The sequence below is a fragment of the Archocentrus centrarchus genome, chromosome 21, assembly GCF_007364275.1.
Source record: "Archocentrus centrarchus isolate MPI-CPG fArcCen1 chromosome 21, fArcCen1, whole genome shotgun sequence".
Classification (NCBI taxonomy): domain Eukaryota; kingdom Metazoa; phylum Chordata; class Actinopteri; order Cichliformes; family Cichlidae; genus Archocentrus; species Archocentrus centrarchus.
Window position 1 is genome coordinate 30,778,202 of NC_044366.1, and position 15,519 is coordinate 30,793,720.

The 15,519-nt window shown below is 41.4% G+C and overlaps 2 protein-coding genes across 8 annotated transcripts in view; both read left to right on the plus strand.

Annotated features, from left to right (window-relative positions):
• Positions 1–274: 274 nt before the first annotated feature.
• LOC115800544 (transmembrane protein 237A-like) lies at positions 275–12,489 on the plus strand. Its single transcript, XM_030757976.1, has 11 exons — positions 275–520; positions 2,286–2,367; positions 2,468–2,596; positions 3,005–3,110; positions 4,868–5,022; positions 5,988–6,108; positions 7,470–7,661; positions 8,154–8,227; positions 8,879–8,966; positions 11,619–11,740; positions 12,385–12,489. The coding sequence occupies exons 2-11, from the start codon at positions 2,298–2,300 to the stop codon at positions 12,450–12,452; spliced, it is 1,125 nt and encodes a 374-aa protein (XP_030613836.1). The 5' UTR covers positions 275–520; positions 2,286–2,297; the 3' UTR covers positions 12,453–12,489.
• A 912-nt stretch (positions 12,490–13,401) lies between these two features.
• The window catches only part of LOC115800956 (abl interactor 2-like), a 32,164-nt gene continuing 30,046 nt past the window's right edge, over positions 13,402–15,519 (plus strand). For 6 of the 7 annotated variants that reach the window (XM_030758590.1, XM_030758596.1, XM_030758593.1 and 3 more), the window contains exon 1: positions 13,403–13,606. In XM_030758590.1, the coding sequence (XP_030614450.1) occupies positions 13,490–13,606 (117 nt within the window). In that variant the 5' untranslated portion in view covers positions 13,403–13,489. Of the gene's footprint in view, positions 13,607–15,519 lie in introns of all 7 variants that reach the window. The other variant, XM_030758591.1, reaches the window with a different exon arrangement.

The following is a 15,519-nucleotide window of genomic DNA, read 5'->3' on the forward strand; positions in this document are numbered from 1 at the left end:
GCACATTTATGATCATTCATCTATCATTTCCACTGTATTTTAAGATAAGCTGAAAGGTGCGGGACGGAGTTTGTCCGGATTTTCACCTGATTCTGTTTCCTGATGACTGAGCCGCAGAGTAACCGGCGATCGGATCTCCTGAAGGAGCAACTGGGGGAATTATTAGCGTCCGTGGCTTATTTGAAGCACAGCCAGCAGGTGACATCACAACTGACCAGCCAACCACAAAGCACAGCTCAACACATGATCCACCTACCACTCTAAACCCTGAGACAAGTCTCAAAGCTACGTGAGCTCCATCCTCTGTACCTCCCTGCTTCCCCTCACCTCCTCACCTTTATTTAAAGCTCTTCATTCAAAGAGTGAAATAGTCACATGCTCAAGCAAGGCCTGAAGACAGGGGGATGCAGATTGGGGTGTTTTATGGGCTCATCTGAGACACTTTCCTTTAGCTCGGACACAGAGGAGGACGGTCTGTAGTGTTTCCTCTGCACAGCCGCAGACACACTCAGCTGCACAGGTAAGCACAGATACAGATTCAATGAAGCAAATAATGTGTTTTCATGGATATAATTGCAGCATAAAGGACAGAATTCAGCCAAAGTTGTTACATTAGAGTGGTAATGTCTATTCGGTTTTTAAGGGAGGCTGGTTTCCACAACATTTTATAAAACTGTTTACAGAAGAGCTGGAAAAAGACTTCTGAACACTTGTCCCAGTGACTTAAACCATCTACTGTTTCTGGCACTGTTTATTGTCTTGACTTCGTTATTTTTGTGGAGCTTTGGGTGAAGAGGAGACAACAAAGCAGCGAGTCGCACAGCAAATGGCCTTGAGCAGGACTTGAACCCTTTCAGCACACAGGCACCACCTCTACCTGTGAGCCAAACCGTCACTGTGCTGTTTGCCAGTGCCTTTCTCAGTGCGCGCCAAACCCACACTACATAGCAAGTTTTAAGGGTGTAATACATTCTCGCTGACTGAAAAATACATAAAATTACATGTAGACTTGTCCATGAATCAATTTAACAGTCAGCACAGTAAATTATGGCAACTTCTGCCACAATGCAATAAAAAGCAGACTAAAGTGTTCTTAATTTTAGTGAATTAGCTGCACTTAGTCTTACCTAAATCTATGTGTCAATTCTGTACTGTGAAATATGTCAATATATGTATATTATATAAAGATATATTAAAATATATGTATCATATAGTTGTATAATTATTATAATATATTAACAAATATATATGTTAATATATGTTTAAATATGATGCCATCCATGTTTTGCTTGTCTTCGCTTCACAGTCCAGATATCACTTTAAAAATGACCAGTTACCAGCTCAGCAGTGATGCTCGTGTCACATGTGCAGTGATGCACTACAGTATTAATATCAGTTACCACAAATAACCAGTTGATTGCAGTTACTTTACACTCATGAATGAATGAATGAATTCAGTTGGCCCAGGGGTGTAGTAGGTCTATCATGTGTCACTTTTGGATGAGGAAAATTACATTGGCATGGATTTTGAACATCCTGACGCTGATGCCTTTTGGTCTGATATAATATTTTTAGGAGTAAATGTAACACCACATTAATGGCAGTAACATTCAGCTGATCCCAGTGCTGCTGAACCTGCCAGTGTTTATCAATCTGCTGTAACAGAACTGCTCTCTTTTCTCCACGTCCGTCCAGCCTTCAGTTACATGTTGGATGATAAACTGTTCAGAAGTTCTCTGAAATGCAGCGTGATCACAAGCTACACACATTTCATTGCTGATGATGGATTTTTTGGAATAATGCTTAACACACTACCACCCCCTCTACACAGAGAGGACGGTGAATGCAAAATTATGACATTACTGTACAAAATTACATTTCATTTCATTTTTTGACTTGCTAGCCAGGTTCATTGTCAGTTGGGCTAATACGTCTCTTTATTTTTATGGGACCCTAAGTACAGCTACACAGACACTGAACCCTAAGCTGCCACAGAGTATGTAACCTTTGGATTAACATGCTATAATAAATGTTGAGGTTCAGATAAACATGAACAAGACAAAATGGATCAAACTGGGGAAACTCTGTTTGCAGCAAACCATGTGGTATTCTTCCTGAACCACCTGTCTTCAGAGCTTAGGCTGATCCATTTATCTCAGACTGGCATCGTTAACATTAATCAAGTGTCCTGAATTACTTTCTAAAGAGCGATAGTCTGTTGGACACGGGCGGATCTTTGTGACTGACTGTGTGAAGGCTTTCTTGAACCTTTGATCTCCTCACAGAAAAACGACACAATGCCAGCTGTCAAGAACAAGAAGAAGAAGGTGAAGAAGGAGGTCGTTGATGAGGAAGAGCAGGGAGAAGGTGAGAGGTGACAATCAACACCTGAAGTAAGCACAGAGATTTATTCTATCCTAGTCTATTTTTGTTTTGTTTTGTTTTATTGTCTTTTGCTCTATCGTAGTGGCCCTGGATGTGGAAATGGAGGAAGTGCTGAACAGGAGTCATTCTGACAGCAGAGACCCTTTGACCCCAGAGCCGCAGGATCCAGCACCTCAGAAGAAGAAGAAAAAGAAGAAGACAGCAACACTTGGTAACAAGGCTTTTACTAGCTTTTACACCCAGGAAAGAAAGGTGAAGGGTTAGCATGAGGACCAAGTAGTGCTCCTCCACTGCAGTTTTATTCTTGTAGCCACAAAACAGCCTCAAAACAGCCAACTGTGCAAAGTCAACACGAGCTGTGAGTGCAGATAAACTTCATGCATGCTTCTTACTTACAGTACGTTTAATTAGAAGTTGCATTGCATTTATTATATTTACGCACATTCTGTGTATTATATGAGTCGGTTTTTCTGTAACTCTCACAGAAGCAGTAGCAGCTCTAAAGACACAGAATAAATAAACTAATAACTAATAAACAAATAGTTGTTACATGTTGGGCTGTATTAAAAAGGTAGCAGTTATGATTGACAACATTTCTTCATCTTTTTTTCTGTGACAGACCATGAAACAGACCACGCGGACACCCCAAATGGCAACATTGCTGACTCAGTGATAGATGGAGAAGAAATGAATGTCGCTGTAACCAGAAGGACAAAAAGGAAGAGGTGAGTGCCAGCACTGGGTAATTGAATTTAGTGAAATGAAGTTCTGGATTAATTGAAACTTTATCCTCATATGCCGTCTATTAAACCATCACTGATGGGAAAACTTAACCAACCAGACTGTAGTAATATGGAAAAGAAAGTTTTCATAGGGCTCTATGCAGTGCGGTGAAAAACCAAGTACACCCCATCATTCAGTAGTTTGTAGATCAAATGTTAGCAGCAATAACTTGAAGTAATCATTTTCTCTATGACTTTATCTTTTATTAATTTTGGTTCATTCGTCTTTACAACATTGTTTCAGTTCACTGAGCTGTGAGTGTTTTCTTTTTCAGTCATGCTGGTGTAGAGTTGCTGCAGTGTACGGGATCATTGTCCTGTTGTATGCCCCGATTTAGGCCAAGCTTTATCTGTCAGACAGATGGCCTTACATTTATACTTTGGTATACACACGAGTTCACGATCAACTCCATCAAACAGGCCCAAACCATCATCCTTTTACCACGATGCTCGACAGCCGGTGTGAGGTGTTTGTGCTGATATGGTGCAGTGCGTTACAGCCAAACATCTCCACTTCGGCCTCCTCGGTCCAAAGGACGTTGTTCCAGAGGACTTTGTTCAGATGCAACTTTACAAACCTAAGCTGTGCTGCTGTGTTCTTTTTACTTCTTTATTTGATATTAAATATAATATACAGTTTTCAATTAATCTTTGCAAATTAATGTATTCTTTTTGTATTTCCATACACAGCATCCTGGCTGTTTGAGAAATGGGTTTGTACTAGCATGTCAATAAGACAGTAAATTGCCAAAGCACCTGTTGCTATCAGACAGCTGTGTAGATGAATTATGAGCTAATAAGATCCCTCAGGATCACTGAGCTTTCTGACAGAAATAGGAACTAACTGAAGCTAAAAGGGCCTTACAGGAGCTGACAGCAGCTAAGTGGAGCTAACCAGTGCTGGGGTTATATCCTTTTACCTCCTATTACCTTCCTTAGACTCTTATTTTCAAAGTGAGCCAAAATGTGGAGATGGTGTGTGTGTGTGTGTGTGTGTGTGTGTGTGTGTGTGTGTGTGTGTGTGTGTGTGTGTGTGTGTGTGTGTGTGTGTGTGTGTGTGTGTGTGTGTGTGAGTAAAGACAGAAGTCAGTGTTGTCTGTGGAGAATTTTATTTTGAAAGGTAAAATTGTTCCCATTTAAATGAATTAAACACTACTGTAGCCACAGGACGGTGTTTTCTCTTTGGAAAAGCTTGTGTCTTTTATAGCCTGTGGTACAGCCTGGCCTTTAAAGGTCTCTTAGGTTCGCAGTCGTAAGCATTTGAGGTGACAACCCCCACTGAGGATAAATACCTGGGACTCACCATCAGCTCAAACAGCTGGTTTAAACCTACAGTTAACACAGTCCAGGTTGTCAAACATACATGATCAAAGTCATAATGATTATTATTATTGTCTCCAATCAGTCATTGGATTAGTAACACCTGGCAATCTCCTACTGTATAACTGAGCCTTTAACAATGTCTCTTTGTTTTTTTTTAATTTCAGTTAACTGGTTTTTGTTCAGCTTTACTTTAGCTCTGGTTAACCTTGTGTACAACCAAATATGGATTTGTGATGCTAGATGCACATATTCATGTCCAACCACGAAAATGGCCAAAGTTATTAAATAGCAGTTACACATTTCAGTCGGGATGAACGCGATGGATGGACTGACATGTGACACGTGACAAAAATCCTCTTCCCAATGTCACCTGGCAGGAAGGCGAAGGCAGCAGAACACTCCAGCAATGACCTGGGAGCCGAAGACGACGATATCGTCACTGACTCACAGTCGCCAATCCCCCAGCATTCCCTGTTCTCAGCCCCGCATGGACACAGCCATCCGGCTGGGAAAGTGTTTGTGGAGAGGAACCGTGAGTATGAATCAGATTTACCAGCGTCAAATGTAACATACAGCCACAACAGCAACAATACATGAATCACTGTGTTTAAAGTGCTTATTAAATAGTCAAACAGCTGCTCCAGTGCACTCACTGGTCCATTAGTTTTTGACCATCAGTGCAGACAACAACTAAATGTAGAAAAACATCTTAAACCCACAAATTCCTTTTGGGTTTAAATAATAAATCTATAATTTATAACCAGTGAAATTTTATTTTGAATGATAACTGGACTGGCTCTGATAGAGGGCTTTATTTACTCTATGTGAGCACTCAAAGTGCTTTCTTAGCATCTTCCACTCACTCACATTCACACAAGTGCTTTTTTCTATGCTTACGCTGTTTTTTAAAATCTACCATTAACAATACTTTGATGTGCAGACTGGAGGAGCTGGGGCTCAAACCACCCACCTTGCTATTAGCGTCAGACCTGCTTTAGCTTCAGAGCCAAACGCCGGCCTCTCATTTACTTTCAGGCATTTTGTTTATAGCACAAATTAAAATATTTGCACATTATATTCTCACAGAATACAATTAGTTTTTTTCTTTTGTTATGAATGTTTTGAATAGAAATAGAGGGATTATACTCCTTGTGGTGCCGCCGGCCTCTTTAATCCATCGGGCGCCTTGTCTATGTGGGTCAGTGGCAGCTGACCTCATCTGAACCAACAAATCCCCTCAGACACTCTCTAAGCACACTTGCTGTGGCTGAAGTGACTGCTGGTTACGAAATGAGCGCAGGATCATTTATGTCATTGCTCCACTTCAGGATTTTCACAAACTGTCAGGGCAAAGAATAATTTGAGTGGTCAACATGTGGAGTTGTGAAGGTTTAATAATGTTAAAAACAATTTGGTGGAGTGGATTATCCTAGTGTTATTTGAAGTGATGGAAACACGTGTGTGTGTGTGTGCGTGTGTGTGTGTGTGTGTGTGCAGGGCGTTTTCAGGCAGAGCGGGTGGACCAGCTTCGACACTCTGAGCAGATGGATGACTACATGGAGTCCAGACAGATATGGACCACCAGAGATGTAGCAATAAGGGTCCACAGTGGCTTCAGGTTTGCAGACACACATATATGTGGACTGAGTTACATTAACATGGGCCAGCTGCAGCCGCTATTTGAAAGTTCAAACTATTACGCATGCTATTCAGTCCCTGGCCACTTCATTAGGTACACCTGTTCAACAGGTCATTAACTCAATTATCTAATCAGCCAATCACATGGCAGCAACCCAGTGCATTTAGACATGCAGACATGGTCAAGATGATCTACAGAAGTTCAAATTGAGCATTAAAATGGGGAAGAAAGGTGACTTTGAATGTGGCATTGTTGAACGGGCTGGTCTGAATATTTCAGAAACTGCAGATCTGCTGGGTTTCTTTGTGTGTCACCATCTCTAGGGTTGATAGAGAACGGGCCAGAGGTCAGAGGAGGATTGTCAGACTGCTTGAAGCTGATAGAAAAGCAACAGTAGCTGCTCATTACAACCAGTTTGCATGGGCTCACCAAAATTAGACAGTCAAAGATTGAAAAACATTGCCTGATGACATCATCTGATGAAGCTTGATTTCTGCTGCAGTGTTCGGATGGTAGGGCCAGAATGTGAAAGCACGGATCCTTCCTTGTGTCAGTGGTGGTGTGTGATGTTGGAACTATGTGAGTACCAAATGAGCCTGCCTGAATATTGTGGCAGATTGTCGATCCCTTTATGACCACAGTGTGCCCAACGTCTGATGTCTGCTTCCAGCAGGATTGTCACAAAGCTGAGATCATCTCAATTCTTGGTCATCTCAGTGAGTTCACTGCACTCAGATGGCCTCCACAGTCACCAGACCTCAAACCAATAGAGCACCTGGAATGGAAAATTTGCATCATAAATGTGCAGCTGGCAAATCTGCATCAACTGTGTGACGCTATCATGTCAACACGGACCACAATGTTTCCACCGCCTTGTTGAATTTATGGTTCAGGCGGTTCTGAACCTGGTGACAGCAAGGTGCATGTAATGAAGTGGCTAACTGATGGAACAAAATAAATGGGCACTGGTCACCACCATGATTGAATGTCAGATATTTGATAGGTGAACAAGTTATTTATCAGCCAGTACTAAAATCCTGTTAAATCAGTGATAATCAGAATCAAATTCTGAGCTACAGAAACACATCAAACCTTTTTAAATCAATATCTGTAGAAACCTGGAGTGAGAATACAGAAGCCAACACTAATGAGGTCCAATCTGTCGTGTTGTACTGCTTTGTCAATAAATCACAGAGCTGCATCTGTTGTAATGTAAATGTATGAACTTATATCATCAGATTATAGTATAAAAAATAAAGAGGCAACACATCCGACTTTAGAAACAGAATCTGGCATGAAACCATGTTAACGTGGTGCTGTGGTGCATTCTCCACCTGCAGGGTCATAGGTCTGTTCTGTCATGGTTTCCTGGCCGGCTTCACGGTGTGGAACATCATTGTTGTGTATGTCTTAGCGGGCGAGCAGATGGCCACGCTCCCCAACCTGCTGCAGCAGTACCACCTGCTGGCCTACCCAGCTCAGTCTCTGCTCTACCTGCTGCTGGCCATCAGCACTGTGTCTGCATTCGACAGGTTTGTGTGTTGACTAATTCTCAGTTCTGTCACTCCACTCTCACTTTTTTAAAATTAAAATTTTTGTAGGAGCAGAGATGGTATTCATGCAAAATTTCAATCTTTATCTACTTAAGGTTTATGACCTTTTTCGTGTGATTATAAAGCAAATTACAGAATTTAAATATTTGATTTCTTGGTTTGAGTGTTATGATGTAGTTTTATATATCCTTAAATATTTAATTTGTATGTTTTGACATTATATCTTTCAGCTCTTACCATTTTAATTGCACCGTTCTTTGATTTTATTTCATCTTATCTTACATTTTTAAGACACTTTCAATGAGAGCTGCATTTACTGTTAAACTAACAACCCTAAAAATTCACAAAATGCACTTGATGAAAACATGTACTGCAGACCTGCACTTCTACCATAAGTTGGACAGGAATTGTTGACTTGACTAAATAAGAAGGTGAAAAATAACAGGCTCTGCTGTTTGACATCACCTGCAGAGTGAACCTGGCCAAGGCCTCCATGGCCCTGAGAGGCTTCCTCACCTTGGACCCTGTCGCTTTGGCTTCCTTCTGTAAGTAAGGCAGGATGATGATGATGATGATGATGATGATAGTGGTTAAGGACTATGCAGTCCTGTGAAAAACTAGGTACACCTTTATTGAATAGCAGCCAGATACCGCTAATCAAATGCACTTGATTAATTCAGTTAATCCACGTCCATGGATTCAGAGGTTTTAGCAGTTTGTTAGTCTGTCATTCCAAAGTCTTCTTCCCAGACGTGGACATCCCAGCAAATTCACCCCACCGTCAGACTGCAGTTCTCAGAGAAATTGCAGAAAACCCAAGAGTCACATCTCAGACTCTACAGGCCTCAGTTAGCATGTTAACTGATAAAGCAACAGCGCAATGATCCCAGCACAGCAGCAGATCTACAACTGGCTAAAAAAGGATCAAGGTGCCCGAGCTGCACATGAACAAATGCCCACAAACTTCAATGAACTGAAGTGTGGTTTAAAGAAGAGTGGGCCAGAATCCCTCCACAACAATGTGAGAGACTGAGAAAACAGGTACTTCAAGTTGTTGCTGATTAAGGTGACTCAAAGCTTGGACCTGGTACTTTTTCCTGGTTTTTCACAGGATCTCAGAGTCCCCTGAAAACATGTTTTTCACATGACTATAAGTATCTAAACAACTGTGTGTGTGTGTGTGTGTGTGTGTTCAGTGTATTTTATAGCCCTGATCCTGTCCCTCAGTCAGCAAATGACCAGTGATCGCATCAACCTGTACCCCACTGCTAATGAGACTCTGTGGTGAGATTGCCGTTTTCCTTTTTACAAGTCAATGTTTTTATTGTTATCTTGGAAAAACAAACATAAAAACAGGTGAAATCAAGAGTTTCCATTAACACTAGAACTCCCAAGGTGGTCATTTTGATATTTTCAAATTTTGCAGTGCAATATCTTTTTTGCTATTAACCCCATGTAACTGTAGGATCCTGACTTTTCCTAAATATGTGTATATTTTATTCTAACATTGTAATTTTTAAAGAATTACAAGACACAAGAGAGTTATGAGTGTTTCTACCTAGAACTCCCATAGGTGGTCATTTTGACCACAATACATTATTTACATAAAATTGTGATAAATAAATATGATATGTATAAATATAATTTGTAATCAATAAAAGATCAAAGAATACATGGATCTGTAATGTAACCAATCAACTAAAGATGGTCGTGGCCAGGGTCATAGGTGTCATATTGACCATATGCATATACAGCGTAATTTGGTGAAATCGGATGCTTTTTGACTCCTGATAGCTGCCACCTGCTGTTGATGGGCAAAGTGTCGTTCTTGGTATTCTCAAGAACTTGAAAACAGGTGATTGGACCCATTGGTATTCATCATCACATGAGCCAATGTGTGAAAAAACATGTGGATCATTACCACAGAGGGTTTCCTGTCAAACCACTGTGGCACCTGTGAGACCTGGCCACTTCAGATGGCCTCAGTAGGTAACTTGAAGTATGGTGTGAGTGGGGTTTGAGGCACCTGGAAGGGATCTCTAGATTGTATTGTAGAAAGCTGACAGCTGGTATCATAAACCACCACCTCTGTTCAATGATGGTCATTCACAGTGGACATAGATGGCCTCTTTGACTCCTCTTTCAAACCATCTTTGTTCTCGGTCCAAAATATGAACAGTGGCATCCTCAAAAGACATGTGGTTATTCCAGCTGGGTCTTCATCAAATCAGTGAAGATGAACAGGAAAGAAAGTCGGACGCCAACTAGGAAGAAAGAGCAAACCTGCAACATTATCTCTAATGCAGCAGGTTTGTCAACAAAATGCAGGAGAATTTTCTCCAAGCATGACATCCCAGCCACACTCTAGGACAAAAAAATGGTCCCAAGGACAAAACTCCCAAACACAACTCCATCCTAATGTGCTGTGCACTGCAGCAAAGAGTGCTCAGACCTACGTTGGAAAAACTGAGCTGCCACTCCTCAAGGGCCTAAGATGGAAGGGCCACCTCAGCATGACAAGACTCAGCTGTACTTCTGCACCTAAAGGATGAAGGACACTGTTGACATTTTGGACTGGGAAGGTGGGATCGTTTGAAAGAGGAGTAAAGGAAGCCATCAATGTCAACTGTAAACGACCATCACTGAGATGGTGGCTTGAAACATCAGTTGTCAGCTACCTAGAGTGTACTCTTGAGATCCCTCCCCAGGTACCTTAACCCTGACTCACACCTTTTTTTTAGGGGGGGGGTGTCACACAGTGGTTCCACCCAAAAACCCCGGTGGTAATGACCCACATTTCTTTTTACACCTTAGCTTATGTGCTACAGCACATGAATAATAGTGGGTCAGTGACCACCTCCAAAGGGGACAACTCCATTAAGGTTTAAATACCTGGGGTTCTCCAACTTTCGGTGGAAAAGCCTGAAGAAGCTTCTTGGATAAGAGGGGAACCAACTTCAAAAAAAATTTAAAGTTAGGGTTAGGGTTAGTCCACTCAACTTTTTTTTTGAGTTGTTGAGAAAACCATGACCTGGATGACTGAGAATCTACACACACATATGTTCCGGTTACTGATCTTCCTTGCCACAACCATCTTTAGTTGATTGGTAACATTACAGATCCATTTATTCTTTGATGTTTTTATTGATTATAAATTATATTTGTACATATGATATTGATTTATTATAAATGTAAGCAAAAATAAATGTATGGTGGTCAAAATGACCACCTATGGGAGTTCTAGTAGTTCCAGAATTCTGGGAGTTCTAGTGTTAAAAAAATGCAAGCTTGACATGGCAACTGAACTTAAACACTGACCACAGCTTGTGGTCAAAGGTAATAACTAATGTACGACGGCTGAAAAAGAAGTTTTTGCATTATATATTTAATTGATATTTTTGTGCAAGTCTTTATAAAACACGTTTACTGGAACACTTCATGTTCTTAAAGTGTCAAAGAAGTTCGTTTTTTATCACAGGCTATTGTAGTCACATGTTTGCTTCCATGATGAAACGTAACTTCAGTAACTAAGTGATAATTAAATTTCACTCAATCAAAGCTCTTTTAAAAACGCAGAGAAAAACAGAAGCAAACTGGCCTCCATCCACTCAGTTCCACGGATCAGCAGGTCTCAATTGCTCGACAAAAAAGGAGTGTCTTCATCTTAAAAGCACTGAAGCATGTCGGAGATAAAGCTTTGAAGCAGAAATGCCCAAAGTTTCACGAAGAAACTGAGTTTCCAACACAAGAAGCTCTCTAATATTAAAATCTTCAACATCCAATTTCCAAAGCTCTTTAAGAGGTTATTGCAGTTCCCTTATTAAATTTAAGAGTTGTGTTCTCTCCTGCGTACTGTGGCTGGAAAACCATCCTGAGGATTCAGTCTCAATGTGGTAAATCAATGATAACTGCTGCTTAACCCCGCACCTCCTGCAGGCCTCCGGGTTCAGAGGAGCAGATCCTGCGGCCTTGGATTGTAGTGAACCTGGTGGTGGCGCTGTTGGTGGGCCTGGCCTGGGCCGTTGTCTCCACACGGCCGGACATCGACTACACAGAAGGCAGGTGGAGACACTGTGCTGCAGATTAGTGTCATTTTAACTAAAACTCTGTGTACGTGCACACTTTTGTTTTCTTGACATTACTTGAGACATTCCTGTTTGGGGTTCCCATCATAAAACTTTTTTTTTTTTTTAATGGAAAAGTAAACGTAATAATCCCACTGAGGATTGTTACCTAACTTTGGGGACCCCTTCCTGAGCAAACAGGAGAAGTTAAAGATACTTCACATCTATTACAACAATAAAACTACAATACATAAAGCTACAATAACATTATTTGGGATTTGCTGGGTGTTTGGCCAGCACAGCACAGAGGGGCTTTTGAGAGAGCATTTCAAAGGTATATGAGCAAATTGTCTCCTGGATTCCAGATACGGCAGGTACGCTGGAGGATTATTTTTTTTCCTTTTGTAGCTTAACATGGTATAAAAATCATGTTTGTGATGCATTACTGTGTTTCCTGGTGTCGTTCTGGATATCAACACCAGATGGAAGCAAAGTAAAACAGACTCAGACCTGTTTTACTTTGCTACAGACACGAACTGGACATTCACACGTTAGGTGTGTGTGTGTGTGTGTGTGTGTGTGTGTCTCTTTGTGTGTGGTTTCTATATGAAATGTAAGCTGACTGTCTGGTTTTGCAGAGTTTTTGATGACTATGGAAGTGGAGGGATACCCGAGAGGAGACGAGAACCTGGACATTCCAGCCTGAAGACTTGATACCCCCCCCCCCCCCCCCCCCCCCCCCCCCCCACACACACACACGTCTCTTTTTGAGTGCAAATCTTTTTTTCTTTTTTTTCCCCCATCTATGTTTTTGTAAATAAACCAATGCATACATGCTGGCTGATATTTCTGCAGGGAAATAAGCACCTGAAGTATTTGCTGGTGTTTGTATAACAGCTGTAAATCACACAGCTTCGGTATTTACACATTGAAGTTCAGTCAGGGAATGAAATTGTACAATTTAAGATACCTGAAGGCTGTTTTATATAGAGCGCTATTTACAAAGCAATACACATTGTTTCATGTGTGGCTGTTTAGTGTCTGTGGCCGCTTTTTGCACCTTTTAGCAGCTTTGTGCGGTCAATTTGAATCTCTTTGCAGTCTCTTCATGTCTGTTTGAAGGTTTTGCATCACTTTGCAGTTGTTCTTTGTGTCCTTGTGGTGTCTGTTTGTGGTCATTTTAGATTTCGTTTGTGGCTTTATTGTTGTTTTGTGCCTGTACCCATTTTGATTACATATCAGTATTTTGTGTATTTTCATGCTGTGGTAACTTCCATATCTGTGCGTCTGTTAGTAGTCATCTTTTTGTGTGTCCATTGTAATTTTGTCATTTTGTGTGCCTTGTTTGTTTGTAGCTGTTTTGCAAGTATTTATAATAATGTTTCTAAATCCTTTTTGCGTGTGTCCTTGGTCATTTGTATAACCTCCTGCACCCATTTCAAGTTTTGCATGATTTTGCTGTTGTTGTGGGTCTGTTGTCCTAAAATTGACATTCCCCAACAAAAAAAAAAAAAAAAGATGGGCTAAACAAAGCCTCAGCACCGTGGCCCCCCTTATAACTTGTCCCGTTAAGTAATCTTTCCATGATCGTGTCTCAAACGTGGAGCTAGGCTGTCACAGGACACTCCCACTCTCGCAGTTTTCTTCATGCTATCACAGTAGTGAGATTTCCACGGCGCCCCTGAAGGCAGTGGGCTCCATCCATTGAGCGCTGCAGCCGTGTAGTAGTAAAGCCATGTAAAGATGGCGGAGCTGCAGATGCTGCTGGAGGAGGAAATTCCTGCGGGACGAAGAGCGCTGCTGGACAGTTTCACCAACCTGGAAAGAGTCGCGGAGTACTGCGAAAGCAACTATGTACAGGTACACGCTCATATTTACACAGTAAGCGTATCAGTCCGGTGAAATGACACATCGAGGTAATGTCAGTAGGGAGTAGGCGGCTTGGATAGAGGAGTGAGGGGATGACTGTACCGGATTCCGTTATGTTTCCCGGAGCTTTTATGGAAAGGATAAAATTCCCGCCGGATTCACTACACAAACTCACCCGGCTGATGGGTGAATGTGAAAGGTGTCGGGGTCAATTCGGCTTCAAAACAAATCACCAAACACGTCTTTTCTCGTGAAAAATCAACTTTTATAACTGGCTTGCGCAGCACCGCGTTGTTTTCTGATGGAGCGTGACTCCGTCCGTGGGAATGTGATGCGTGTATTTTTGGTCAGTTTTAAAAGTTGGCTTTAACCGAATGACGCTGAACACGTTCATTGAATTGGTGCCGAATTAATTAGCGAGTTGTTTTTTATAGTAAAATGTCTCCTACAAGGTTTGGGATCTTTGTGTAAGCAGGGAGCCATTAAAGCAGAGATTTGTTAACGGGAGTCTGGCGTGACACCTAACTGGTTTGTGATTGTGATCGTGACGACCGAGCTAAACAAACTGCTTTCTTAAAATTTTACTCTCACAGAATTCTTCTAATTAATATGTATTATATTTATTATTGCTAAAGGTCTAATGAGAAAAAATATTTTTTTTAATCAAATGATAAACGGTGTAAAATTGTTAATTTCAGCCCTGAAATTAACAGTTTCTGCTGAGAACATTGTTTCAAATGGCCACCAAAGTGGCAGATATCACTGTTATGACAAATAAGTGTATCAGACTGATTAATAGTATTAATGAGTACTTTTTTTTTTCCATTTATATACTGTTATAGGGGTTGATGCTCACATTAACATAGCCAAAGCTTCAAATAATGAGGACAGAGTATACACAAGTAATCCCTGTGAGTTAAAATCTCAGACTTTAGAGTGCTCTAAATGCTCTGTTTCAGACACTTTTCCCTGCTCTCGACTCTGAGTGATGTCAGTGACAGCAGGTCAGGCTGGCTGTAAGAACATGGGTCCAGCCACCAGCTGTTCACATCATGGACAGTCTAAAAGATGGACCTAACCACCACAGCGTCATCCACTGGTTCATGAAGTTCTGTTTTCAATCCTCGAGCTCAGCGTTTTCATAAACGCCACGTTGGTGTTCTCGAAACCGGATGTGACGAGCGAAGTGTGGGTCTGAAACTGCACACTCATTGGTTAATGGCTTGTCATTCACAGGTCAAACCTTCTGTTTGAGCCCCTGAAACCACTTGTTTCACACAGACATGAAGCTGTGCATGTGACAAATTATTTTGAACTGCGACTTATGCAAAGCCGTCAGTGTTAACACAATAATAAAGCATTCAAAAATTAAAGCTCAGCTTATCTGAGCTTATTCTTGAGATAGTTAAACACCAGGGCTGCCATAACCCCCCCACGCCCCCCCGTGCTTGGTTAGCGGAGACATGATTGCAGCGCGAGTGTGTGAGTGAATGTGGGCAGGCGAGGCTGTTATGGACAACTGTTCTTCTGCAGTTGGCTCTGTATACACACCTGTTCATCGTCACACTCGTGTGTGTGCGTGTTCATCTGTGTGTGTGTGTGTGTGTGTGTGTGTGAATCTTGCTGTCACTCAGCAAGTGAGAGTGCATTAACAGTCTGTCTCTTCTAAAGGGCACTACAGTATATGATGCGTCACCACAGACTGGTACAGTGAAATCCGCTCGTGCACATCTATAATGATAAATACCACAGGGTTACTTTCCTTTTCCCTTCTTTTATTTCTTCTCCTCTTGCTTCCTTCCTCGTCACCTTTCGCCTGGTCTTTCTCTGAAATTTTCAACCTGTTTTCACAAACAGTCAAATCTCATCTCCTCAGGAAGACTAAAGCTCATTTGTATTTCATT

What these genes read in the sequence shown, in the direction of transcription:
- LOC115800544 (XM_030757976.1), top strand. Translation starts at nt 2,298, where the DNA reads ATGCCAGCTGTCAAGAACAAGAAGAAGAAGGTGAAGAAGGAGGTCGTT. An exon ending in AGGGTCCACAGTGGCTTCAG is followed by an intron (nt 6,109 to 7,469) that starts GTTTGCAGACAC and finishes CTCCACCTGCAG; the next exon opens with GGTCATAGGTCTGTTCTGTC. An exon ending in TGTCGCTTTGGCTTCCTTCT is followed by an intron (nt 8,228 to 8,878) that starts GTAAGTAAGGCA and finishes GTGTGTGTTCAG; the next exon opens with TGTATTTTATAGCCCTGATC.